This window comes from Zymoseptoria tritici, chromosome 11 (genome assembly GCF_000219625.1).
Source record: "Zymoseptoria tritici IPO323 chromosome 11, whole genome shotgun sequence".
Lineage (NCBI taxonomy): Eukaryota > Fungi > Ascomycota > Dothideomycetes > Mycosphaerellales > Mycosphaerellaceae > Zymoseptoria > Zymoseptoria tritici.
The window spans coordinates 1,452,555-1,479,411 of NC_018208.1; the positions used below are offsets into that span (position 1 = coordinate 1,452,555).

Consider the following 26,857-nt stretch of genomic DNA (forward strand, 5'->3'; position numbering starts at 1 on the left):
AAGGTCTGGATTCTGGTAAGGTATGTAGAAGCCGCACTTCGCTAGTTGTAACTGCCGTTTAGCAGAATCAACACCAGTGAGTTACACTTGCCATGTATGCTTGTCTGGATTTTCCGTAGTTGCATTCGATATCTCGCACATCGGTGTTGAACTGTCGCGATCTATTTTTTGAGGATTATTGTAGCGTATGGGTATACAGAAAGCACCGCTCGAAACGGTTCTCCATGCCATCAACTCTTCTGTCTCGCTGGGCGTCTTTAGCTGTTACCTGTGCGACTGCATCCCGCACGTCCTGAGAGCACCGAACAAACCATGCCAATGCAATGCAAGGATACTGTCTCTGGACCGGGTCTTCTGACCGTGTCAACCGTCCTTCCGACCGTATCTACTGCGGTGCAGGTGCTGGCTGTCCGGCAACGACGCCTTGAGGAGCGGCAGCGGGTTGACCAGCAGATCCGGCGGGCAGGCCTTCGCCAACAGCAGGCTCAGTAGCTGGAATGGCGTTACCACTGGCGGCAGCCTTCTCCTTCTCCCACTTGGCTGGTCGCGCCCATTCCTTGTCTTGCCCTGTGTCACCATATCAGTATCATATCTAGCCACTCGAAGTCCACTTCCACTTACAAGGACCCATATCGCTCAGCATGCATCCGCCGGGGCACTTGCAGTCTCCGCCAAACTCGCTGGGGAGGTTCTCCTTGGGCACCTGCCCAAGCAACTCTTTCTGGAATCCACTTCCAAGAACGTGGATCTTGGCCACGGTGACTGGGTCGAGGAAGCGCTTGACCATGCTGAACACACCGCTGAAACCCCATGGCGCGTTGATGATGTAGAACTTGCCCAAGCGCTCCGGGTAGTGGTTTTGGCTGATAGCCGAGGCGCGCTGGACGTACCCGTAAACCTGCGAGGCCTTGCTCAAACCGACACCTTTCAAGTCAAAGATGGAGCAGCAAGTCTCCAAGAGCTGTCCGGACTTCCGAGAGCAGGCGGGGAGACGAGGGTCGGCGAGCTTCTCGTATTCGACAACGAGGTTCTGCAGCATGCGGTCGTCGGTGGTGATGGTTCGGAGCTTCTCGAGGTCGACTTTGCCGAGTTGTTCGATGTACACAGGTCGTCCGTCCTTGTCGGTCTTGTGGTAGTATTGTGGGTAGTAGGCAAAGACCTGGGGCTTCTCTTGGTAGTCAAATGTCTTGACCAGCTCGTCCACACCGCCTCCGAATTCCGAGCGCCACTTCTCGCTGTCGATCCACCTGTGGCATTCACATGTTAGTCGTCTGTTGTCATGGTTGGAGGCAAGCATGCTAGCCGTACATCTGCTTCGAGAGGTTCACATCAAACTTCCGTGCTCGGAGGTAGCGAAGCAATGTCAAGGTGTCCAAGCGCTTGGAGTAGCCCTCCTGCTCGAGAGTACTACGGAGCTGGAACACGGCGGCATCTTGCTCTTTCGTGGTGTGGCCCGGGTGTCCAGACTGCGGAGTGGGAGCGGTGGTGGGAAAGTCGTAGTCGTCGTATTTGGGATCGGTCTCTAGATGAGGAGCGGCGGCCATATTGGGCGACGGTGAATGTGGTCGATTCGGGAATTCGGTGGCGTCTCGTATGTCGTATGTATGGTCTCGTTGTCGACAGAGTTGTGTAAGGAGTTGGTGGTTGTCGAAGTGTGGCTTCAACCGTTCAATGTTTTGGTTCGGGAGATTTGGCGGGCGGAAGGCGAATAACGCGCATAATGTAATCAGGGGTCTGCATTACAAAATGACGTGGAGTGGATAAATTCAAGGAAGTTCTCAGGCGTGTGGGATGCATTGGTTGTCTTGAAAGAATGAGTAGATGTTGCATGGCGAAATACGTGAGAGATGCATTCCACTGCTGCTGCATCACAAGAAATGTCCCGACGAGCTGCATGTCCATTCATGTCCTGCTCTCCTAGGCCGGAAACGAAATGGTAAGGGTCGAGCATATGCTCCAGGAGACTGAAGACGGTTATGTGTATATCGGCCTCAGCCACAATGCCAGTCCTGTTACAGGTTGACAGAAGTAAGGTAGATTTTGCAGTCGTGTTGTTCTATACATCGGAATCGTCTCAGACCTCCGCCGACTCTCCATTCCCGGAAACCTCCTTCGCCTTCTCGACCGGCACGACCTTCAACGAGAAATCCACGTGTTTCACGCCCTGATGGATACTACTCGAGCTAATGATGTCCACATCATCGCACACATAGTCTCTAACATTCTCCTCGGTCAACCCACCACTGACCTCCACAAGCACCCTCGCCTCTCGTCCTCTTCCCCACCGATCCTTCAGATTCCCTGCCGCGACTCTGACTCCATCCGGCGTGAAATTGTCCAGCATCACCACGTCCGCTCCCGCCTTCACTGCCGTCTCCGCCTCCTCTTCACTCTGGCACTCGACCTCGACTTTGATCGCGAACCCAGCCGCAGCTTTCGCAGCATGCACAGCCGTTGTGATACTGCCTCCACAAGCCCAAACGTGATTATCCTTCAGCATCGTCATGGTACTCAGATCTTGCCGGTGAGGATCACAGCCTCCCACGATCATGCCGTACTTCTCCACCAGCCGAAATCCCGGCGTTGTCTTTCTCGTGCCCGCCAGACTGTTCTTGTATCCCGCCTCACGCAGCAGTCTCAATAGTCTCTCACTTGCTGATGCAACGCCTGAACATCTTGCCAGCAAGTTCAGCGCCACTCTTTCGCCTAAGAGTACACATCTTGCCGGGCCTGTGACGGTTGCGACATGTTCTTTCTTCTCCTTCACGCCGACGAACTCTCCCTCTTTGACGTTCCACTTTACTGTGCATCCGAGTTGGGCGAAGACTTCGTCGAAGAAGGGAACGCCGGCTAGGACACCTTGAGACTTGGCGAGTAGATGGGCAGTTACAGGTGTGCTGCCGACGACGAAACCGCCGTAGTCGAATGAGGGTGTGTCTTCGGCGAGCCAGGCTGTGATCGAGGTTTTGAAGGTCGGTGGGAGGAGATTGGCTGGAGCGCCGTGGACGGGTGCGCCTTCTGTGATTGGCATGATTAAGAGTTGGTCGGAGGTATCGTGGAGAATGAGGTTGCTGGAGGAGATGCGATGATGGTAGGAAATGTTTAGACTTCACTTGTTCCCCCCGCCGAATCCGATGTCGTCGATGAAATGTGGGGTCTCCATCCTGGACTTTCACATGAACGAACCGAACCGTCTTCACATTTCATGTGCATTGCTCGACGCGTGGGAGTTATGCACTGATGAGTGGACTGCATAGCGATGCACGAAATCACACGTCTGTGCTATCGGTGGTGTCGAGCTGCCCCTTTTACTATCATCCATGAGTCGCTGGGATCACGTCGATCAGGCCGTTCTTCTCATCTCGCCTGTGCTTTCGCAGAGCTGGGAAAACACTTCGCTGTTGGAACTGTCATGCCCCCAGCACTCGACAACGACACTGCTATACCTCCATCTTCACAGTCCCATCACGTCGGCTGTCTTCGTTTCACATCGAATCGAGGTGTCACCGTGTCAAGGAAACTTTTGAGTTCGCAACAGCCCAAAAGAGCTCCTGACACAAAATGGCCACGCTAGCGACGAGCTAGGATTTAGAGTTGGGTTGGACACGAGAGTCAAGGAACTCCTGCCTCGAACATTGGGAGATAAAATGTTTCGCGGCCTTCCTCGCTCGACCCCACGGAAAATGTTCATCGAGGAGGTCTCTGTGACAAGCTTGTTGCATGCACCTTGAAATTGTCTGAGCGTCAGAAGATACCATCGCCAGCACAACAAACCCATCCAACGGCTCGGCGCGTCAACGCGACCAGTCAACTGGGAACTATACGTCTAAACGAGCGTCATCTTACGGAAACGAGATCAACAACCTGGACAGAGTTGTCGCCAGCCTTTTAAAACGATCTCTGGAGGATGGCCGACAGCGACGGTGGAAGTGTCGACCACAGCGACAATGAAGCGCATACCACGAATCCACGCTCGGGACCTTTTGCGCGCCGCGACAGCGAATTGACCGATCTACCGACGGGAGAGCACAGCTACCTACAGGAAGATGATGGGCCGAGTTTTGTGAAACCTGGAGAAGAGCAAGGAAACGATCACAGCTTCGACGAGCGGGCCATGAACCGCCATTTCCAGGACGTCGAGTCGAGCTTCTTACCGGAGACAACAGCGGCGCCAGCGGTAGAGGAGCAGGAACCTATAGGAGCGGATGACACATACTTGGAGTTGGCACAACCGCCGAGCGTGCAAAGCGGAGCAGAAGATGAAGAGGAGCGTGAGCAAAGCAGTCAAGCGGACACACCAGCAGGAGGATATCAGACTGCTGCGGCCGAGCGATTTGATGATGGCCAGGATGAAGATGTCCCAGGAGAGCATCCTTCGTCGCCGGCGGCTGCGGCGGCGGAGAGGACACATGCGCGGACTGCGAGCTCTGCGAAGCTCACGCGGACGCAGCCTACATCCATCACCATGGAGTCGAACAGTCGCAGCAGTCCGTCACCTTCAATACGCGGGATGCGGCCGCCCTCTGCTGGCTCCACGCTTCGCGATACTTCCTCTCCACAACCGGCAAAGCTCAGCGTAGGACCCTCGGAGTCATCTTTTCTGTCCAGTCCGAACGGCGACAAGCCCACTCAGCTCAATCCTCGCGCGAGTATGCGAAACGCTCGACAAGCGAGCGCCATATCAATGCTGTCCAGCGTCACTAATACATCGGACTTGTCCGGAAGCGAGGCGGTGTATAATACCGACTTTGCGTTACAGACTGGCGGTGCGACCGGCGACCGAACGACCAAAGCTACGTCCAGACCGAAGCGCGCAGTCAATCGAGTACCAAGCATAGCCAGCGTCGGAAGCTTTATGTCCGCAGGCGAGTCGTCATTCCCAAGAGACGTTAGCAACGCTTCTCTGCTTGCGTCTCGAGCAGAAAGCAGATTCGATGGCACGCGTAGCATGGCAGGACTGGAAACACCGCGCGCAACAACTTCCAACTTTCATGCGCCGACCGATACCGTTATCGCACAGCATGTCCAGAGCATTCAGGTCCCGGAGACGGTAGCTAGGAACTTCCGTCTTCGCAATCGATCAGCATCGCCGGAGAAACGTCCTGCCTCATCAGGCGGCTTTGGCACGAGTTCGGTGCAGGGACCGCGACGAACATTGACGTTGAAGGAGCAGAACAGCAAGATTGACAAGCTTACCAAGGAGAACTTTGACTTGAAGTTGAAGATCCACTTCTTGGACCAAGCGTTGCAGAATCGTTCGGATGATGGTGTCAGGGAGTTGATCGAGAAGAACGTGCAGTTTCAGACAGACCTTGCGAATGAACGGAAAGAGGCGCAGAGTCTCCGAAAGAAGATGAAGGAGATGGAGAAGAGAATGAAGGAGCAGGAAGATGCCCTGAAAGAAGCCAGGCAGCAGAAGCACACCGAGAGGGACGACGATGATGACCCGGTTCTGCAAGCAGAGATGCACGAGGAGATTCTTTACCTTCGACAACAACTCGACCACTCCGAGAACACAGTCACCACTCTCCGCGATGAAGTCATGACAAAAGAGTTCGAGAAACGTAAAATGGCCGAACACATGCGCGGTATGGCTGGTAAGCGTGGAGAGGACACTTCTGGTATGAAGGAGAACATGGACATGTGGCAAGATTTGTTGAACGCCGAGACCGGTCGCCGTGAGCAGGCCGAGGAGGACCTTACCAAGCTTCGCAAGGAACTCAATGCGCTTCGCGTGGAAAGGCAGTCTCCCGTGGCGAGTCGGACCAGGAATGGTCACTATGCTGACGAGGGCAACGACGCCCACAACGAGGAGCTAGCAGAATCCAACGCTGCGATTGAGCAGTTGAAGCATGAGAATTCCGAGCTGAGGAGAGATCTCGGTGCGCAGACCAGCATGCTCACTTCTCGAAATCGTGAGCGCGAACGGCTGCAGCAGGAGATTGAAGATCTCAAGTTACTGCAACGCAAAGGTGATGCAAGGTCTGTTGCAGGGGAAAGCATCTTCGATCGATCAATCTCCCGAGCGCATCATCAACGCAGTCAGTCTCGAGCCGGTAGCGAACTCCCGATCTTGAATGAGGTCGAGAGGGAGGAGTGGGACCGGAAGGAGGGTCAGCTACGAGACCAGAACGCCGAGTTGAGGATCAAGTACCAAGAGCTGGAAAGGAGCCACAACACCCATCTTCAGTACGTGACCGTGCTCGAAGGCGACTTTCAAGAAATGGAGCAGGAACTCGGCGAGTGTCAGGATGATCTTCTCAAACTCCAAACTGAGCGCGATGACACACTGCAGGCATACGAGGAGAAGGAGCAAGAGTATGCCCAACTCAAGGAGGAAGCACTGACCGAGATTTCTGCTTTGGACGAGGAGAAGAAGGCACTCGAGCAAGACTTGACCAATGCCGAGAACCGACTTCAAAAGACGCTGAACAAGCTGCAGACTACCACGGACGGCTACAGAGGTCTGCAGGGCGAATTGCGTGAAATTACTCAGAGCGTGATGAACCTGGAAGACGAAAAACAGGCCAACATGAAGACGATCCAGAATCTGGAGTCGCAGATCTCGGAAATGGAGGAGGAGATATCGAAGTGGGAGCAGAAATGCAGTGAGGTGGAGGAGAAGAATCGCAAGCTGGAGATCACCACAGAGAGCCTGCACTCGGAAATCACATTCTTGCGCGAGGAGCAGGAAGGCGACAAGATCAAGATTGGCGAGTTGGAGGATGCGCTCAATGCCGCGCAGCATCAAATATCAGACGAGCAAGAGAAGTTGCGTGAAGTCGAGGAAGGCATCTTTGAGGAGAGGCAGCAGCGAGACGTCTTGGAGAACAAGTCAAAAGAGGACGTGCAGAAAGTGCTTGATGATCTCAACAGCGAGAACGCAAAGTCGAAGGATGAGGTCCGTCGTCTGCGTCGCAGCCTCGCCACGAAGGAAGTCGAGTCTGGTAGCTGGAAGCAGAAACTGGACGAGCTTGAGCAGAATCTTCGTTCTATTCTGGGCGATCCTGATGGTACCAAGCAGAGTCTGCTGGCCGAGATTGAGAAACTGCAACGCGATTTGGAGACGACTGCTGGCCAGCTTGATCGCGCAAAGATGGATCTCTCTGACAAAGATCGTCTGCTTCGCCACCGCGACGGACTCCTCGAGAGCACCAGTCTGGAAAGCCGTCGTCTTTCTGACCTCCTCGAGAAGGAGCGTTCGTCCCGCAAGCACGATCTGGAGCAGTTCGAAAAGGCTTCCCGAGGTCAAGCCACTCATATGCGCACCATTGCACAGCAGGAATCTCGCGTCCTCGAGCTCGAAACCGCATACAGCCAAGACAAGCGCAAGATGGCGCTCCTCGAATCGCAGTTCCGCGACCAGCTCAGCGATCGCAACACCCTGCTATTTGCATTGTGGAACCGTTTGTCCACTCTGTGTGGTGCAGACTGGACGCAGACGAATGGCATGGTCCACGGCGAGAATACCACGATTGAGGTCATCGCCCGCAAACAGCTTCACCCATTCCACGACAACATCCTCAATGCCGTCAAGACGATCGAGGCTCTGCTTGGCGGCTTCAAGGGTCGCATCCGCAGCATTGAGAAAGAGCTATGGCGTGACTACCAGACTCTCGAGCACAATCTCTCACTTCGTATCAAACGCCAAGACGCCCTCGAAATCGCAGTCCAACAAGCGCAACAAGCATTCGCAGAGGAGGCCGCCAAACGCTTCGCCATTGAACGCGCAGCCCTCGAATCCCGCAGTGGATCCGGCAGCACCAGCAAAAAGAGCATCGAGGAAGTCACCCGCCTCAAACACGAAGTCAAAATCTTGACAACTGAGCTCAAGATCCACCGGAAGAACCCCAGCCAGCAGGCATTGCAGATGATGCAGCAAGCCTACCAACAAACCTCTTCCTCGGCCTCCTCCGTCCACCACCTGAACGGCGAGTGGACAGATGGCGGCAAGAACAACAACCTTCCCTTCATGCGCCGCGAATCCTCCTCGGGCGACTCCTCCCAAAAATCCAAAGACAGTCCCGCCCGCAACTTCGTCGCCAACCTCCTCCGCACCAACTCCACGACCCAAAAAACCACCACCACGGATTACGAACAACACTACACCGCCACCCACCGCTCCCGTCCTTCCACGGCGTCCACCATCCAGGCCCCTCCCCGACCCAGCACGTCCCATCACACCGGCACCACGGGCACGGGCGGCGGCGAAGTCCTCTGGAACCACGCACAAGCTCCCCAACCGATCGTTCTCGCTGAGGGGCGACCGGGAAGCCAGGCTAGTGATCAGAGGTGGGTGCATCGACTCAAGGAATTGGAGAGGAGACTGAAAGCGGAACGGGAGGCGAGGTTGTTGGATCGCAAGGGGGCGAGAAAGAGGTTGGAAGAAGGGAGGGTGGAGAATGAGGAGTTGAGACGACGGTTGGAGAGGGAGATGGCGGGGAGTAGTCGGGGTGGAAGTGTAGTCGATGGGCATGAGGAGAGGTGGGAGGGGGATGGGGATGAGGAGGGGGAGGATGGGGCTAGGTGGGAGCAGGGTGTGGAGGAGAGGGACGAGGAGGGGGAGTATGAGAGTTATGTAGGGAGGGATGATGGGTTGGAGGGAGGGGGTGGGAGGAGTATGAGTAGGGGGAGGGATCGGTCGGTGGATTAGTAGGGCTGTAGGCAATGGGAAGACGGGAGAGATTGGAATAGCTGAGGTGAAGTGGTATACAACATTTTCGTGAGCGTTGTTGTCGCACTTCCTCCAGTCTCCGATTACATCGCTACTGAAAGGAAGGCCGGTTAAGGGAAGACGTGCATACAGTAGCAGTAGCAGCACAAGCGATCCCTTTGCTGCAATCGAGGCTGATATACCAGAAATCGTTCTCGCCATCCTAAGTGTGAGTCGGTGCTGCTTGGTCTTGCTCAGCGCTCTCGACCGCGACTGGCTCCATCTTGACCGGTTCGACGTCCAGCTCACTCCCATCGGCAATTTCGTTCTTGACGCTCGCGTCTGCAACCAAAGATGGCTGCTGCTCGCCAGTGTTCTCCTCGTCCACAGGCTGAGCCACACCCCCATCTTCATCATCACCGCCACTCTCATCGGCTCCACCATTCTTGCTGCCCTCTTTCTCATCTTCGCCACCATTCTTGCCCCCCTCACCTGCATCATCCTCCTCCCCACCCTCGCCCTTCAACTTCCCCCCTTTCCTCTTCGGAATCGCCTTCATAAACGCCGCCGCCCAATCCCCGCACTCCAACCACTTCACCATAATCTCATTCACATGATTCGTGGCCAACACTTTGCGACTCTGCATCTCCATGAACTCTCCAATCGGGAGTCGCGCCGTCTTGATCCCCGCTTGCGTCGCGCGCTTGAAGCAGATTCCTTTCGCGCGGTTTTTGTCGACTAGGCCGCCGATGATGTAGGTGCTGTAGGGTTTCAACTCGGTCAGGTCTGAGGTTGCTTCGGAGGTGAGGTAGACGACTTCGCCGGCTGCTTTGAGCTTTTCGATTTCTTCATCCGTGGGGTCCTCGGGACGGTCGAAGACACCTTTGAGTTTTCCACCGCCCTCAGCACCCATCCACTCCTTCGCCTTCCCCGCCACCTCCACAAACCCCTCCGGAAAAGTCCTCACCCCCTTCCAACTCAAATACGTCCCCTTCAACACCTCATCAAACCGTTCCTTCAACTTCCCCCCAAAACTACAAATCGCCAAATGCGCCCGAAACCCCGAATTCTTATTATCCGAGTAACACCTCGTGATCTGGGAACTCAAACTCGTGCGCTCGCCTTCATGCATGAGGTCGTCGAAGTTGCAGTCGATGAGGATTGTGATGGGGAGTTGGATGGCTCGTGGAGGTTGGGGTTTGGGAGGAGCGGGGGGGAGGGAGGCTTTGTGCGCGCGGAGACGTTCGCGTTTGGCGGTCTGTTTTTCTTTGCGGAAGGCTTTGCGGGAGGCGGCGGAGGATTCCCATTCGAGACGTTTTTTGAGTTTTTTTTGTTGGGATTTGGAGAGGGGTGGGTCGTTTGATGTGGGAGTTGAGGAGAGGAGGGGAGCGAATGTGGTGGGGTTTGGGAGGGAGGGTTCGGTGTTTTCTGAGGATGCGGTGTTGGCTTCTTCTTGGGAGATGGTTTGTTCTTTTTGAGCTGCTGATGCGGTCGAAGAGATATCGGCTTGTGACGGAGCATTGGCTGAAGAGTTTTCCGGCTCGCCGTTCTCCAGCTTGCGCATCTTAGTGGGCCTCTCCTCCGAATCCATGTTGGCCCTGTTGATGGTGAAAGTTGGTGAAAGAGGGTGGTCGATGAAGTGCGGTCCAGAAAATATATCTTGATACGGCAGCCTATATCTTCGCAGTTCCACTCAAGACTGAGCGTTCAAGAAGCTCCAGCGAAACTTCCATCAAACCAACACCTCCTCAACCACCACACACAATGTCAGCTGCACAACTCCTCAACCCCAAGGCGGAGTCGCGACGCCGCGGTGAGGCTCTCAGAGTCAACATTAATGCTGGAGAAGGCCTGAAAGATGTTCTCTCCTCCAACTTGGGTCCAACGGGCACCCTCAAAATGCTGGTCGATGGCGCAGGAGGCATCAAGCTCACAAAGGATGGCAGCGTGCTGTTGAAAGAGATGCAAATTCAGAACCCCACAGCTGTCATGATTGCCCGCGCAGCGACTGCACAAGACGAGATTTGCGGAGATGGCACAACGAGTGTGGTTATGCTGGTGGGAGAACTGCTGAAGCAAGCAGATCGCTACATCAGTGAGGGACTACACCCAAGAGTCATCACAGATGGTTACGAGGTGGCCAAGAACGAGACACTACGATTCCTGGACTCCTTCAAACTCCCGAAAGAAGTCGACCGCGAACTCCTCCTCTCCGTCGCCCGCACATCGCTCTCCACCAAGATCAACTCCACCCTAGCCGAGCAACTCACACCCGATATCGTCGATGCCGTCCTCGCCATCTATGAAGCTCCCGCAAAGCCCGACCTGCACATGATCGAGATCATGACCATGCAGCACCGCACAGCAGCAGACACCCAGCTCATCCGTGGTCTCGCATTAGACCACGGCGCTCGCCATCCCGATATGCCCAAAGACGTCAAGAATGCCTTCGTCCTCACCCTCAACGTCAGCTTGGAATACGAAAAGAGCGAGATCAACAGTGGATTCTACTACTCCAGCGCAGAACAGCGGGACAAACTGGTGGAGAGTGAGCGTCGATTCGTGGACGACAAGCTGCGCAAGATTGTCGAGTTGAAGAAGGAAGTCTGCGGAGATGACCCATCAAAGGGCTTCGTCGTGGTCAACCAAAAGGGTATCGACCCGCTCTCCCTCGACGTACTCGTCAAGAACGGCATCTTCGCCCTCCGCCGCGCCAAGCGCAGAAACATGGAGCGTCTGCAACTCATCTGCGGCGGCACCGCACAGAACTCCGCGGATGACCTCTCACCCGACATCCTCGGCTGGGCCGGCCACGTCTACGAGCACCAGCTGGGAGAGGAGAAGTACACATTCATCGAGGAGGTCAAGGATCCCAAGTCCGTCACTATCCTCATCAAGGGCCCCAACGCACACACCATCACTCAGATCAAGGATGCGGTTCGCGATGGCTTAAGATCGGTGTATAATATGATTGTGGACGGCAGTGTGGTGCCTGGTGGTGGAGCGTTCCAGATTGCGTGCGCGAGACATCTGAATTCGGATGAGTTCAGGAAGCAGGTCAAGGGCAAGGCGAAGTGGGGTGTTTCTGCGTTTGCGGATGCGTTGTTGATTATTCCCAAGACGTTGGCGGCGAATAGCGGGCATGATATTCAGGATTGCAGTAAGTTTGCACCACACTCCTTGCAGTTTGCATTGCTAACATGCATTTCAGTCGCAACACTCCAAGATGAGCACGCGGAAGGACACATCGCCGGTCTCGATCTCACACTCGGCGAGCCGATGGATCCTGTACAACAGGGTGTCTACGACAGTTTCCGCGTGCTGAGGAATTCGATCGCCAGCTCAACGGGCATTGCGTCGAACTTGCTGCTTTGCGATGAGATGCTCAAGGCGAGACAAATGGGCAAGTCGGGTCCGCCTGGGTTGGAAGATGGGGAATGAAGAGGTGGTACAGGAGGAGGATGGGACATGTGTGATCGAAGAATCGCGAGAGCGCGGCAATTGGCAGTTTGTCTGTTCAGAAGAGCCTTTTCGAGTCCGCAGTGGAGTCGCACATCAGTGCATGACCACGACTCCGGTCGTACCTGTAAGTGAAGGCAGTCTAGACATACCCGTCCAATATCGAAAGAACCACCAGATGATGACGATTAGGCACTCGCTTCACTTCAATGTCACCGTGCTAAAATCCATAATTGATCGGACCCTCGCCAGCGGCACGCTTCGTTTGCTGTCTGCCCTGTCTTCCTTCCTCGACTTTCCTTTTCACAAATTCGACATCCTTCATCTCCTTCATCACCTCTCACCGCCACATTGACCGCGCAGAGCAACGACTTGCTATGCTGTCGTCCAGTCGGCTCCCGGCCGAAGACGTGGACCGCTCACCTGCCGTGGATTGCTTACCTGCCGTGGACCGCTCACCTGCTACGATGGAAGATGAAGATGGCGCTCGCACTGCGCTGCGCACTGTGAGCAATATTGTATGCGTTTTACAAGATTTGCGGAAACTGACATCTGCTGCAGCACAATCCACAAGCCAACCTGCAAGGCATCCCTTCCGAGCTTCGACTGATCATCTACGAGGCCTTATGGACGCCCAAGGATCGGAAGTACACGATTCATACCGACGATCCCGACAGCAGAATCTCGCAGCGCCAGCGGCAGGGCATTTGCGAAGTGTTCGGAGAGGCCGCCGGTCATCACACTGCGCTTGTGCGCGTGAATAAGCAGATTTACAACGAGGCTGTCACCATCATGCACAGGAACACAGATCTGGCACTGTTGTTCTTCTCGTGCAGGAATGGAAGCGTATGGCCTGTGCGATACAAAACCCCGACCGTCGACGCAAAGTCGCGCATCACGAGCATCAGACTATCAGCGGACTTGAACGAGCAGCTTCTGCTGCTATTGCGCTTCGAAGATTTTCCCTGTCTGGAGAAGCTCCAACTGATGGTCAAAGGTCTCAGGGGAGGATCAACGAGGCCTGAAGACGCGGCGGACACTGTTTGCAAGCTCATCGAAAAGTGCTCTGCGAATGCAAAACTCAAGAGTGTCGCCATTGAGATGTCGTCCAGCTCCCTCTTGACGCTGCGAGACCTTCTCAACAAGAACCCGCAAGAGGGTGCTTGTGATCGGCTTCAGAAGCGCCTCCAGCGTGTTATGGGAGATATGGGAAAGAGTGCTGTGGTTGAAGTGCTCTGGAGCCGAGGCAGCGTCTATTAGTGGGCAATCTGGATGGAGGATGTCTGCTTGCATGTGAGTATTCATTTCATATGCTCATATTCCATATTGCCGCTCGGACCCAGTGGCGGGCCGTTATCTCATGTGCAGCTTTGGCCTCTTGATTTGCTTTCTCTCTCTCTTCTTCAATCCGAATCGCAAAAACTCTCAACACTCCACGTCAAGTCAGCACCATCTTCCACCACCACAAAATTTCATCAACAACGTCTACACATCAACATCGTCCACATCAACAGCTGCCTCACTCAAGCCGCAACTATGGATGTCATGCATACCACCATCGACAAGGAGTCCGTCCGCCGCGAAGCGGCGTTCATCGTGAGTTACACCTTGATCTTGAATTCGAAAACTCTTCGCTCACTGACATACACTGCAGCCTGATTTCAGCCACACGAACGAGTCCAAACCCCAAGATCACATGTCGACAGCTGCCGCACCTCCGCCAAATGTCGAGCGCGCACTGGTGGTGTACCGAGAACCGAAAGGCCGGTCTTCGCCAGCGGCACCAAACGCTGCCACCAAGAGCCCAGCCGTGCAGGATCACAGTCCGCAAGCCAGCTTTTTGGGAATACCTCCTGAGCTACGTCTGCACATTTACCAGATGTTGTGGACTCTGACGAAGGAGATGTTTACCACTCATGTCGATCAGGTCACAGGCAAATTGTCGCTGCGCAAACGTAGTCGGGCACAAGAAGACCTCAACAACACTCGCACTGCTCTCTTGCGTGTGAATAAGCAGATTTTTCAGGAGGCAACGCCCGTTCTCCAGAGGACCTCCGACCTATCAATGATGACCGATGGAGTCTCTCTACCGCCATGGTTTTGGAACTCCAGCGTCATCCCCGCACCGGAAGCCCGTATCACAAGCATATGTCTGCGGGCGCAAGAGACCGGACACCGGAGGATCACTCCGTCACCGGCTCTGGGGCAGTTTTTCACGCACGATCGCCACCCACATGTGGAGAACTTACGATTTCTGGTCAAGATCGGCCACGGTATGGATTGGAATCAACGATCTGCTATGGTGACTCGATGGGCTTTGGGGTTCGCAGACAGCCCCAATCTCAAGAGCATCGCCATTGAGTTCTCATACTCATCGTACGTCGAGCGGAGCTACGGTGACCTCATGTGCCAGCGTTTCTGTGACAGGCTGCAGCGCGAATTACGAGAGGGGTACCGGCTCAAGGGAGGCAAGAGCGCCGCGATCGATGTAATGTGGAGGTGGAGGACGATGTTTGTAGGCTGGGATTGAGCACGAGTCTGGCATTGTCTACCTGTACACTACGATGGTTTCGAGGGAGCTGAAAGCGCGGTTGGATACTTTGCGAAAGCGTACTTCTCATGCGGGAGGTCTGCAGCAGACATTTTGCACAAGGCGTAACAGACATAGCGATCGAGGAATGCTGGATGTATGTATAGACCTTCGTCGGATTGGATCGTTCACACGATCTGGATCTCTATCAGCGAGGTAACGTAATTGGACAAAAGCATTCACTTCACTTTATATCACATGCTAAAAGTCCTGGAAGGCAGATCCCCGGCAGCGGCCCGCTTTCCGCTTACTTCCATGCCCAGTGCTCCGTTTGCTCGCACTTTCACCTTTTCTAGTCTGTTCTCAGACTCGAAGTTCTCCATTTGCATCACCACATCGCCGTGGACTCGCGCACCCCAACGACCGGCCATGTCATCAGCAAGTCGGCTCTTAGTCGCAGACCCGGATGGCCAATCTGCTACGATGGACAACACGGACCTTGTTCGCACAGAGTTGCGCACTGTGAGTAGCGATTGTCCATGCACTTTATGAAGTGCTCATTTACTGACCTCTGCTGCAGCACAGTCTCCCGCAAGCGATGCCCGGCGAATGGCCTTCATTGTCCTCATTGAGCATCACCGACGAGGCCCAGGCCATTGCAGTCCACCAAAGTCCACGAGCCAGCCTCAAAGGCATCGCCCCAGAACTTCGAATCAGCATCTACGAGGCCTTGTGGATCCCCAAGGCCCGGAAGTACACCATTCACACCGACAATCCTGAGCGCAGAGTTTCACAGCGCCAGACGAAGCGATCGCTCGATGACATCGACCGCAATCGTACAGCGCTCCTGCAGGTGGACAAGCAAATCTATCAGGAGGCTGTCAACGTTATGCACAGCAACTCGGAGCTGGGTTTGTGGTGCATGTACGGAAGAATGCAAGACGATGCAGGAGCGGTATGGCCCGTGCTTTACAAGTTCCCGACCTCCAGTGCCAGCGCTCATATCACGAGTGTTACACTGCAAGTGGTCTTGCGAACGTTCTACTCCATTGCATTCGCACCTCAGGGCTATCCGAGCATGGAGAAGCTTCAGCTGGTCATCAAACATGACGGCAGATGGTGGAATGAACCACACCCCGACGAGGCCGCCAGCGAGCTCGTCGGGAAGTGTTCAACGAACGCAAGACTCAAGACAGTCGCAGTCGAGCTCGTCGTCAACCGAAAATACATTGCGATCCACAACGACGCCGATCAGAATCGGGCTGCCGCGGAGCAAGCCTGTAACAAGGTTCAGAAGGAGTTGGAGGCGGACTTCAGACTCATGAGGAAGAGCGTTGCAGTGGAGGTGCTTTGGAGTCAGGGCACCACACCGTACTGAGCTGAAAGAGAAACTTGCAAGGGGAGGATCTTGAACAGGCAGCAAGCCTTTGGGTTTCACTTCACCAGTAAAACTTTCATTAAGCGCCAGGATTCGTATCCCTGTCACGGATCGTATCTTCCCACGTCTCATTTCGTCTTTCATCTTCAATCTTCTCTTCCATCTTCCTTATTCCCAAGCACAGTTCTGGTCTTCCAACATCAACACACCCAACTTTTGATCCTGTCGCATCGCCAGCTATCGAACAGAGATGGTTGCTCACCGAGCTTTTGGTTCTCGCAAGAGAGCTCGCCGTGCTCCGCCTGCCAAGGGCACTCCACCTCGGACTCGAAACTCGAAAGTAGCAACTTCATCTCTGCGTTCCACTCTTCTGGGTTTGATCGGGCCGGGGGAGTTTAGTAGTGTTTTCAAACAGAGTGAATGCGAGAGGCGTTGCGATGAGATGCGTGGAGAGTTGGAGCAGGCGCTGGGCGATAGGAGTGAGGGTGTTGCTGTTGAGGTGGTTTGGAAGGGGCACCATGGTGAAGCACCGGATCCAGAGGCATATTGAGAGGTATGCTGATGGAACGATGGCGTACGCTGAAGAGCTTTGACTCCATCGAAACTACATCGGCGAGAGAGTGTTACTAGCTCAGCCTCGCTCTTCAACCGCCGACATCCATGCTGCTACAACGGGATTTGGTGTGCCATATTTGGAGCGGATTTAAGAGCGGCAGTATCGCGACTCTTTCTTACTGCGCTCGGTCCGTCTCCGCTCTGCATACCCTTTTTGGTCTACAGAATGGCTATCGAATCAGCACGAATGGAGATACGCGAACGCTCAGCAACAGAGTGCCAGAGTGCGAGACTGCCACGATCCATTCCTTCCCAGTGGTCGTTTACAAGCGCGGTTTGAGTCTTCCCTGGACTCCGTGCTCCTGCAGACATTGGAGAAGGCATTCCTTCAACCGCTACATCTTTGTGTGTTCATTCAAGACGGCACTGGTATTACATCTCACGCAGACCTTTTCCTGTTGAGCTGCTGCTCTCATCATGCTCACTGATATACACCATTTGGAGCTAGCCAGCCATTGCCAGCCACCCTATTTCAACAGATGCTCGTATGGTCTTAATCAGCGAACACTCGCTTCCAACAAACGACATTGGCCGAACGGCATTGCGGTCGTCGCCAGGGACAAGAGTTGGGAGGAAGAGATGGAAGTGAACCGGCGTCTTCACTTACAAACGGAACAATTTTCGGCCCGCTTGAGCTCCGACCACTAGTTTGCACGTGGAAGTACCCACTTTCCAGCTCGGACAAACTTCATCTTCTCCAACTCTTCATCTGAGTTCCCTTCCGTCGACCTCTTCGCAACACAGGTCTCGACTTCATGACCACGCACCACGACAACAGCGTCGCCGGCACGCACACCATCATGACGGACATACCAGAAGTAGCGCACGACGCAAAGCCGGACAAGACTTCCGGCGGTCTCACCGAACAGACGAAGACGATGAATCAGAAAGTCACCACCGATACTGCGAGTGCCAATTCCAGCGACTCGAAGTCAATGGCCATCGTCAGCCCACTGGCTTCCTCGTCACCGACCGGCTTCCTCGATTTGTCACCGGAGCTGCGCAACGAAGTCTACATGCTCTGCTTGCGAAGTGACGAAGTCATCAGTATCCATCTCAAGATGGGACCAAAACCGTCTTGGTTTCGTGCCACCCACCCCCATACGATTATTCCCAAGCAGTCTAGACCTAGACCTTTGTTCCCGAGCCTGCTTGCAACCTGCAGTCTCATCCATGCTGAGGTAACGCCAGTGCTGTACGGATCCCATCGATTCTCAAGCACCCAGTTCGGAAACATCTTCAAGGGTGGAAGGACTTTCTTCGACGCGGTGGGCCAGCTTGCATGTCACAACATCCGTCACGTCGAGGTGATAGACGCTCAGACCGGGCAGCTGCCTCACATACTTACGGCTTTGGGACAGTGCGACAGACTGGAGTCTCTGGTTTTGGGCAGATGGATTCACGACGGGCGGAAGACCGAAAAGTCATGGGTCTCTCAGTTGGTGCCGATGGTGAAAGCGTGGCAGGATTCAAGACAAGACGCGGACGCTGAGACCATTCTGAAGCCGCTGAAGCTTTGGCATGGGGCGGACCACCACACTCAGCTCAGGGAGGCCATCACTGCCAAATTGATGGCAGTACTGGTGGGGCGCAAGAAGGATTTTGTTTGATAGTCTCGACTCCCACTGGTCGAGCAAGGGAAGGTGTGCCGCGTGGAATATGCTCAGAGACATGACTACGAGAGACTCAAGAGGTCTCGGACCAACAGAGAAGACATTCTAGTGCGCACAACTTCGTTGGACATCATAAACCTCAAAAGACGGTCAAGCAGGACTTTAAACTCCCTGCTCCACATACTAAATCTCCTCGACCGCAATCCCCTCCTTCTCCGTATCACCTACCACATCCTCGCTATCATTCGGACTGATACTGTGCAGCAAGACCGACGTTCATGTTTATATGGATGGTTCCTGCATGGACGCTTTCACTACCTCCCTGCTTCCGCTCAAAATGCACCATTCAAGCAAACTTAGCGATAGCTGTGCGGTGAAAGTTGCGCGGCAAATCGGGGAGATGTGCAACAGGATTGTTGTCTCGAGGTCTTGTCGGCAATACGTCTCCACGCTGTCGTGTGACATGCATCGCACGAGGTGGTCCTGATTGATTTGGTTTGGAGTGTTTCGGTTTGAGCGGAAGAGTCGAGGTACAACGAGACCACTGGTCTCTCTCAAAGCTTCTTGCTTCTTCCACCTCCAAAGGCCAGCAAACTCTCTCTTCGTCAACATACATATCGTCCCCTCCGACCTCCAACCTCCGACCAGAACTCCAACCAACTTAACCAGTCATACTTTGGACATCCAGCCGACGCACATTCCTCACCATGGTGACAACGAGATCGTCAACGAAAAATGCGAGGTCTAAGGCATCCAGCGCTGGCCATACAAACGATCAAGAGGCGGCAGTACTTCCATCGAACGCACCCACCACGTCTACAGGCCCTCCTCCTCAGCAGCTGGCAGTTCCTATTCTTCACCAGGTCTCGACATCGCAACCGACTGGCTTTTTCAAGCTCTCCGCTGAGCTACGTAACGAAGTCTATAAGCTTTGTCTCCACTCCGATGAGCCTGTCGACGTTCTATGCCATCTTTCGGCCGGAGGTCAACCGATGTTGACTATGGTCGAACCACTCGCCGGTTCATTCCAGCCGAATCTTCTCGCCACATGCAAAGCGGTCCGGAACGAGGCCACATCGATCCTGTACGGATCGAACACATTCGTTTTCAGGAGAGTAACCAACATCGGTAGACGCATCCGTTATTTCGGCCAGCTCGACAGTGCCAACGGTCAGCTCATCCGTCAGGTTGAACTGGAAAACTTCCCGAGCTGTGAGCTATCGTCGGTATTCCAAGAGTTTGGGTGGTTGCACGGTCTGAGATCTTTGGTGGTACATGAAGGCCAGGGTCCCGGCGGCTTTCACAATCCCCAGGCGTGGTCTGAGCATCTGGCTCCGATGATGCGAGCATGGCTGAAGGCTAGAGATGGGGAAGATATCGAGAGTCTTCTCGATATCCTACAGTTTCGTCCGCGGCCAGAAACCTCGCCCGAAATGATTCGGAAAACTCGCAAGCGTCAGATCAGACGTTGGACGTATGAGGAGTTCAAGAGCAAAGTCATGGCTGCTTTGGTGGTCGTGACGAAGCAGGGTCAGCGGGAGTTTGACCGACAGCGGCAGCTTCGAGAGATGTTGAGAATGTACAGTGACGATGAGCTGGAACAATACAAGCTGCATCGAGCATTGCTTGGGTGAAGAGGGGACGTTGGGCACGAAACGAATACAGGTGACAGGAAAAGAGCAACAGACGAGCTTCGAAGCTGACACCGCAATGATCACACAAGTCTTGATCGTTAGAATGTATCATAAAGTTCATAAAATCTATCAAGATCAAATCATCATACCCCACGGTAGTTCCGTCTACTCGGCCAGTACTCAAAGCCTAGACCCTCTGCTCCACCTCCTCAATCTCCTCCACCGCATTCCCCTTCTTCTCCATATCCCCACCAACATCCTCACTGTCCCTCCTCCTCCTCGGCCCAAACACAGCCTTTGCCAAACTCCCATAATGCCTCACCGCCTCATCTTCTCCGCCATCCTCCTCCTCATCCACAACCTCAAACCTCGCCCTCGACATGCGACTCCACACATAATCCGACATACCCGTAAACCTCAACTCCACCTCTTTCCCAGCATACAGCCTCAACTCCGCGACGAACTGCTTCAATTGCGTCACAGCCGTGGTATCGAGGTGGTTGCAGCGTGTGAAATCCATGACCACGAGGTGGATTGGCGGGAGACTTGAGGGGTCGGTGATTTTCGTCTTCCTCCGTAGTCGGGCTACGTGGCGTTCGCTTTGGACCGACCAGTTTCGTTCTGCTTCTGCGCCGTTGCGCGCGGTGTAGGCGGGTGCGTGGTGGGTTTGGATGCTGTCCATCATCCCGCTTTTGATCCTGTGGGCGTTGGGGAAGAAGAAGGATTCTTTGAAGCGGAAGATGCGCACGTCTTCGGGGATTGTTGAAGGATGGGTTGGAGTGTGAGGGAGGAGTTGGGAGACTTCGGCGTCGTTGTTGGAGGATATGGATTGAGCGTTTGTGAAGACTTGGCGGAGAAGGACGTAGACGATGTTGAAGCCTACTGCCGCTGCGAGGCCGTATTCCGTGCTGACGAAGAGGCAGACCCAGAAGGCGATCATGCTGGAGATGAAGTCTGCGAGGGAGGTTTTCCAGTAGCGGTAGAATGTTGAGGGGGGTTGGATGAGGGGCCAGATGGCTGTGATGATGATGGCTGCGAGGGTGGATTTGGGGATCCAGTAGAGGGCGTCGGAGACTTCGAAGATGCCGATGAGGACTACGGCGACGGTCATGATGCCTGATAAGGGGGATTTGACTTTGCATTGGGAGTTGACGGAGGTGCGGGACATGGCGCCGCCGACGCCCATGGAGTGAAAGAAGGAGTTGACGAAGTTGGTGACGCCGTAGTAGGAGAGTTCTTGCGTCTGGTCGCTTTGGTAGTTGTTTTTGACGGCGAAGGCGCGGGCGATGGCGACGTGCTCGAGAGCTGAACCGACAAAGGCGGCGATACTGCGTGGGAAGGTCTTGGAGATGAGAGCGGAAGATGGGACTTCGGGTGTTGCGATGCCGGAAGACTTGACCTTGACGACTTCGAAGAGGTAGCGATCGCTGTCGGTGCCGAATTTCTTGTTAACGCCGTAGCTGATGCCGGTGAAGACGACGAGGCAGAGGAAGGCGCGGGTGATAGAGAGCAGCCAGACGATTTTGTATTTGTCTCCCCATCGCTTGCCGGCTTTTTCGAGGATGGTCATGAAGATGATGCCGCCGAAGCCGATGGCACAGGCGTAGCCGTTTGCGTTGGGGAGCTGTTGGAAGATGTCGTGGATTTGTGTCGCTGCTCCGTCGCCTACGTTGTCTTCTCCGAGGAGGGAATCCATTTGGTTGAGACCGATGGTGATGGCTACGGCCGTGATGAAGCCGCTGAGGACCGGGAGGGAGACTACGGATTGTGTCAGTAGTAGGCTCTAGATTGTGAATATGGAGTCGTGAGGATGTCAACGTACTGAATTCAAGCAGAAATCCAAGGTTGAGGAACCCAAGGATAATACCGTACAGCCCAATGCACATAGCTACCGCAGAAGCAATCTGTTGCGGCGTGTACTCATCGGTCCCGATAGACTTGATCACCTCGTGGGTAGTCAAGCCAAGTAGCGAAGTCGGGCCAGTGGAGAGATCTGTTCCTTCTGTCAACGATAAGTCCTGTATTAACAGCGACCCACACACACCTTTCGTTGATCCCATAAACGTATACAGCAACGGCGGCACCCAGCTCGACATCAGGCCATATTCGACCGGGATCGTAGCGATTTTGGCGTAAGACAAACTCTGCGGGATGAGCATAAGTCCGATTGTCAGACCGGCAATGACATCGTTGATTATCCATCGGTAGTCGTATCGTGGCAGCCAGCCGATGATGGGCACTTTGTCCAGCGCGTAGTGAGCGGCTGTTGTGGGAGTGGCTTTGATGCCCTGTTTCGCCAGACGGCCGACTCGGTTCCAGGTATAATCCGTGCGGACATCGTTCACCATGCGATTGAGGACCTTGGCCATGATGGACGAAGAGTGAGAGGCTTGCTCTCTTGTGCAACGAAATGGCACCCAAATGCTCAAGGAACAGGGTAAGAAAGAAGATACGAATGTACCTCCGAAAGATGTTGAAAGAGGTCGAAATTGAGGAGATCGGAGGTGATACCTAATATCTGACAGCTTACTCTAGACATCCCAGCTCCCACGAGGTACTTTCGTGACTTTCGTTCGATTCTCCTCATTCGTTTGAAACCTTCGCCACGCACGCATGGGGGAGCTGGTCGTCAGTGGTACGTACACCATCTGCTCCGAAAGCATAAAGCTGTTAGCTTATCATCCCAGCTATAGACTTACCGCAAGTCTATATGCAAGGGAGCCGCGAGAGTTGTGCAACGGTTGCAGCAGATCACAATCAAGATGGTCGCGGCAGGTGTTGCACTGCGTGCTTGGTACGGAGATACCCGAGTCTCTCTGCTCCGGAGCAGTGGACCAACGGTAGCAATATGCAAGATGTCCAGGGCATTGGTCGGAGCTGAGTTCGAAGCGCATAGCGTGAGGTTCGGTTAAACGTTGCGGCTCGAACGGATGTGATCGACATGGTTCTTGGGTGGTGCTAAGGACTTAAACCTTGAGCTTGAACGGATCTCCTCATCACGCGGCGAAAGGTGTGCTTTGGGGCCGAATTGCGTGTGATATGTAAGCGGCGGAGGTGGCTCGGACGACATGCTTGCGAGCGGAAGCCCTCCGGAGCCGTGTGCCAGGATAGAATGTCAGGGTCGAGCGAGCTCACGAGCGAGCATTGAAGTCTGTCCAGTGATACCATAAAGATCCGATGGCTTCACGACAGAGCTGCATTCCAGCGACATGCCCAAAGCGGCCTGGATCTCAAACAATCTTGGTTTTCGAGCTTCCCGTCATCAAGCTCCAGCTAGAACCATTAGCAAGCGTGAGGGTTTCGTGGCAAAGCTTGAGCGAACCACCACGATCTGACGATCCAACCCATGGCCGGAATCTTATCCGATGTCGATTTGAATGTCAATCGAAGAGTTGCGCCAGCATCCGTGACCGGAAGCGCAGCGCGCCAGTGCCGGGCACATGGTTTAGATCTGGGCATGCAAGCTGCACGATTTGAAATCATATGTTGTAGCTCTGCGGAGTATTGATCAAGCGATGCAGACTGCTTGTTGATCTCTCCCTCCACGTAGCACAATGATGATATTCATGATGAATTTGAACCAAAATGTGAATGTTTTTGATGGGAGGAGTCTTGGGTCACTCGACTCTCGATCTGCCGAAGCCCTAGTCGCTAAGAAGAAGCGGGTCTTCCCATGGCCTTCTGATTGGCTGTTCTCTTCACCGTCCACATCGACCAGGGAAGCCCGGAGTTGCATGCGAAGAGAGGAATTCCCGACGTGCCACGGAGACCGATCGCCAACGAGACCGACGTATCATCCAAAACCGTCCATGTGGCGGCAGAAGTATTTGCTCGCAAGCAATGGCGTTCCGGCGGCATCTCCGCATGTGTGTGCACATCACCCGTCGGCCAAGATCTGTAACAAGCGGGCGGACAGAGCGGGTATGACGGAGTCTGCACGAGAGCTTCAAAGAGCTCCCCTCCGCTCACAATGCTTCACACCATACTCCATCTTGTCATCTGAGATAGGAACCCGTCAATATGTACACTTCTGAGTTGCTGTGTGCGGCCACTTGGTTGCTGAGCACGGTGTCCGCTGCTCCTGCTCCTGCTTCCATTGAGAAGCAACAAGCGTTGGCGGAAACGCAACATTCGCTGCCAACACATCATCGACATCCGCAGGCGAATTATCCGTTTGAGAAAGATCCGTATGATCGGAAGCATGATACTTATGGGGATGGGGTTCAGCCTTCGCCTCGTGTATGTTCAGACTCCCGGTGATCGATGATTGTGGGATGCAGTCGCTGACGATGATATAGCGGAATGGACTTGGAACCAGTGTCCTAGGACCCGTCAATGCCGATCGTGACCGTCAGAATCCGGATCTTGTCCGACCACCTAGCACAGATCATGGCATCCTGCCCAACCTGAGGTGGTCATTCTCCGACTCCCACATCCGCATCGAAGATGGAGGCTGGACTCGTCAAACGACTGTCCGTGAATTGCCAGCCTCATCCGAGATCGCCGGTGTGAACATGCGGTTGGAAGAAGGCGTGATTCGTGAGCTTCATTGGCACAAGGAAGCCGAATGGGCGTACGTGCTCGCCGGCAGGGTCCGCGTCACAGCTCTCGACATTGAAGGCGGCTCTTTCATCGACGACCTCGAAGCCGGTGATCTCTGGTACTTCCCATCCGGCCACCCTCACTCCCTGCAAGGTCTAGGCGAGAACGGCACGGAATTCCTCCTGGTCTTCGACGACGGCAACTTCTCCGAAGACTCCACGTTCCTGCTGAATGAGTGGATCGAGCATACGCCCAAAGCTGTGGTAGCGGAGAACTTCCGTCTGCCTCCGGAGATCTTTGCGAATATCCACGAGAAGGACAAATACATTTTTCGCGGATCCGTGCCGGACTCCATCGAGAAGGAGAAGCCTGCGGCGTTCAAGAAGTCCAAGCACATGTACACTCATCATATGCTTGAGACGCCTGCAGTGCACGGCAGTGGAGGTAAAGCGCGGATTGTTGACAGCAAGAACTTTCCCATCTCGAAGACTATCGCGGCGGCGCATCTTGATATCGAACCGGGTGCGCTGAGAGAGATGCACTGGCATCCTAATGCCGATGAGTGGTGAGTGCTGGATGATGTTCATCTTGATGGGCAATGCTGATATTGTATATCCAGGTCTTTCTTCCTCAAAGGCCGCGCTCGAGTCACCATTTTCGCCGCCGAAGGTAATGCCCGCACATTCGACTACATGGCGGGAGACGTCGGCGTCGTGCCACGCAACATGGGCCACTTCATCGAGAATCTGAGTGACGATGAGCCGTTGGAGGTGCTGGAGATCTTCCGCGCAGGTATGTTGTTTCCTCCACCAATATCCCGAGTCCAAGTACTGACGCCTCCCATCAGATGAATTCCAAGACTTCTCCCTCTTTCAGTGGATGGGCGAGACGCCGCAGCGCTTGGTGAAGGACCATCTGTTCCTGCACGATCCGAAGTCGGGAGAGAAGTTTGTCAAGGCGGTCGAGAGCGCGAAGAAGGATGTGATCAAGAGTCAGTATGAGAAGTCGCCTGGCTTGGAAAAGGATGACTTGTAGATCCAGGGGACCTGCGGTGTTCGTGGTGAGTCGAAGACGGTGTACAGTACGTATCGAAAATCAGCATTGTCACTCATGTCAGCGATCTCATTCCGTAAGTGATAAAGTGATGTCGCGAACAGCTCTCCGCCCCGCTGTCCCGTCACATGCACGCTAAGCCAAGCTCCGCCGCCCAAAAACGTCCACCGCTCCGTCACTTCCTCCGTTCTCAAAACAAACGCCGACGTTCACCACTCAACACCAACTTCATCACCACCGTCCAAACACCGCGCACCGCCAGCATGGACTCACCATCGCGCGCATCGACTCCGCACCTCGACACAACCACCACAACGATGACGGACTCCTTCAGTGATCAAAACGATGGCGCCGCTAAGAGAGCAGACTCGCCGCTGAGCTCGTCGGATGAGGCGGTCGAAACCAAAATCGCTGCTCTGCCCACTCTCTCCGCGAAAGAACAACCGATTATGCCATTGGCCGATTCACCAAGCGTTCCGACCGATGGCATGCTGAAGGGAGAGATGGTCGTCGAGCAGTCACCTTTCATGCGGATCCCTGCGGAGTTGCGAGTTCGGATCTACAAGCTCCTCGTCCTTTCGCATCCCACTAAACGCATCGAATGTCCAAGCGAAACTTGCACCGATGGATCCAGCTTCCTCGCCAGCACATGCAAGCCAGTCAACTCCCAGGTGCGCAGCTACAAGTGCCGGGTCTGCGCCCGATTCCGAGGGAACGACGTACATCTCGAGATCCTGCGGACTTCCCGCCAAGTCTACCACGAAGCTTCTGCGGTCCTCTACGAGAACGTGGAGATCGTAGCACGTGGCTTCGGCTCCGGGGGCTTTATTGCTCCTCCATCTACGCTTGCGTTGCACGTTCGCCAACTGTGCTGCATCCTGCCAGACGTTCGAGGACACTATCGCCACTTTCGCGACATGCCCACTCGTAATTGGTTCGGTCGTACCGTCAGCGGCCTCCCGAACCTTCCAAATTTGCAGTTGGTGCGTTTGCACCAGGACGTGAACTGGACCTCTCCGACTTCGCGGAACTACGACACCATACTCAACTCTCTGGATGTCTTCACACTTTTCGGACCGCAGGTCGAATTTGCACTGGACATACACATCACCAGGGCGTGGTCCGATGAGGGAACAAGCATGGGTTGGATGGAGGAGATTGTGTCACGCACCGGGCACGAAGAGCGTGCAAAGGAGCTGGACGCTGCCGCTGTCAGGTTGAGACAGAGGCTGGTGGACGGACTGGGCGAAGCTTTCAAGCGCAAGGGAAAGGTTCTCAAGATTCGCGGGGAAGGATCGGTGGAGGCCGAAGTCGCCGAAGACGAGCAGGAGGGATGAAGTGGCACGACAGTCGCGCGCGAAGATGGCGGAACGTGGCTCA

General features: G+C 54.6%; 8 protein-coding genes across 8 annotated transcripts; 3 read left to right on the plus strand and 5 right to left on the minus strand.

Moving 5' to 3' along the window:
- Positions 1 to 385: 385 nt before the first annotated feature.
- Positions 386 to 1,624, minus strand: MYCGRDRAFT_77102 (uncharacterized protein; the record flags this gene model as incomplete). The annotated part of the gene is made up of 3 exons (XM_003848467.1): positions 386 to 567; positions 622 to 1,247; positions 1,309 to 1,624. The coding sequence occupies 3 exons, from the start codon at positions 1,542 to 1,544 to the stop codon at positions 386 to 388; spliced, it is 1,044 nt and encodes a 347-aa protein (XP_003848515.1).
- A 450-nt stretch (positions 1,625 to 2,074) lies between these two features.
- MYCGRDRAFT_101664 (nicotinate-nucleotide pyrophosphorylase (carboxylating)) lies at positions 2,075 to 3,050 on the minus strand (the record flags this gene model as incomplete). Its single annotated transcript, XM_003848466.1, has 1 exon — positions 2,075 to 3,050. The coding sequence occupies one exon, from the start codon at positions 3,029 to 3,031 to the stop codon at positions 2,075 to 2,077; it is 957 nt and encodes a 318-aa protein (XP_003848514.1).
- Positions 3,051 to 4,075: 1,025 nt separating this feature from the next.
- MYCGRDRAFT_10006 (uncharacterized protein) lies at positions 4,076 to 7,660 on the plus strand (the record flags this gene model as incomplete). Its single annotated transcript, XM_003848418.1, has 1 exon — positions 4,076 to 7,660. A coding segment is annotated over one exon (3,585 nt), but the record flags the coding sequence as incomplete, so codon positions are not given.
- A 646-nt stretch (positions 7,661 to 8,306) lies between these two features.
- On the minus strand, positions 8,307 to 10,239 carry MYCGRDRAFT_101665 (uncharacterized protein; the record flags this gene model as incomplete). The annotated part of the gene is made up of 2 exons (XM_003848465.1): positions 8,307 to 8,326; positions 9,095 to 10,239. 2 exons carry the CDS (start codon positions 10,215 to 10,217, stop codon positions 8,307 to 8,309), a joined length of 1,143 nt encoding a protein of 380 aa, XP_003848513.1.
- Positions 10,240 to 10,407: 168 nt separating this feature from the next.
- MYCGRDRAFT_77111 (t-complex protein 1 subunit zeta) lies at positions 10,408 to 12,094 on the plus strand (the record flags this gene model as incomplete). Its single annotated transcript, XM_003848419.1, has 2 exons — positions 10,408 to 11,813; positions 11,865 to 12,094. 2 exons carry the CDS (start codon positions 10,418 to 10,420, stop codon positions 12,092 to 12,094), a joined length of 1,626 nt encoding a protein of 541 aa, XP_003848467.1.
- Positions 12,095 to 17,382: 5,288 nt separating this feature from the next.
- On the minus strand, positions 17,383 to 18,013 carry MYCGRDRAFT_106231 (uncharacterized protein; the record flags this gene model as incomplete). The annotated part of the gene is made up of 1 exon (XM_003848464.1): positions 17,383 to 18,013. One exon carries the CDS (start codon positions 17,870 to 17,872, stop codon positions 17,648 to 17,650), a length of 225 nt encoding a protein of 74 aa, XP_003848512.1.
- A 2,056-nt stretch (positions 18,014 to 20,069) lies between these two features.
- On the minus strand, positions 20,070 to 22,251 carry MGSUL2 (MGSUL2 probable sulphate transporter 2; the record flags this gene model as incomplete). The annotated part of the gene is made up of 3 exons (XM_003848463.1): positions 20,070 to 21,640; positions 21,705 to 21,881; positions 21,927 to 22,251. 3 exons carry the CDS (start codon positions 22,249 to 22,251, stop codon positions 20,070 to 20,072), a joined length of 2,073 nt encoding a protein of 690 aa, XP_003848511.1.
- A 1,651-nt stretch (positions 22,252 to 23,902) lies between these two features.
- Positions 23,903 to 25,459, plus strand: MYCGRDRAFT_77113 (uncharacterized protein; the record flags this gene model as incomplete). Its single annotated transcript, XM_003848420.1, has 4 exons — positions 23,903 to 24,121; positions 24,181 to 24,989; positions 25,044 to 25,216; positions 25,272 to 25,459. 4 exons carry the CDS (start codon positions 23,903 to 23,905, stop codon positions 25,457 to 25,459), a joined length of 1,389 nt encoding a protein of 462 aa, XP_003848468.1.
- Between the last annotated feature and the right edge of the window lie 1,398 nt (positions 25,460 to 26,857).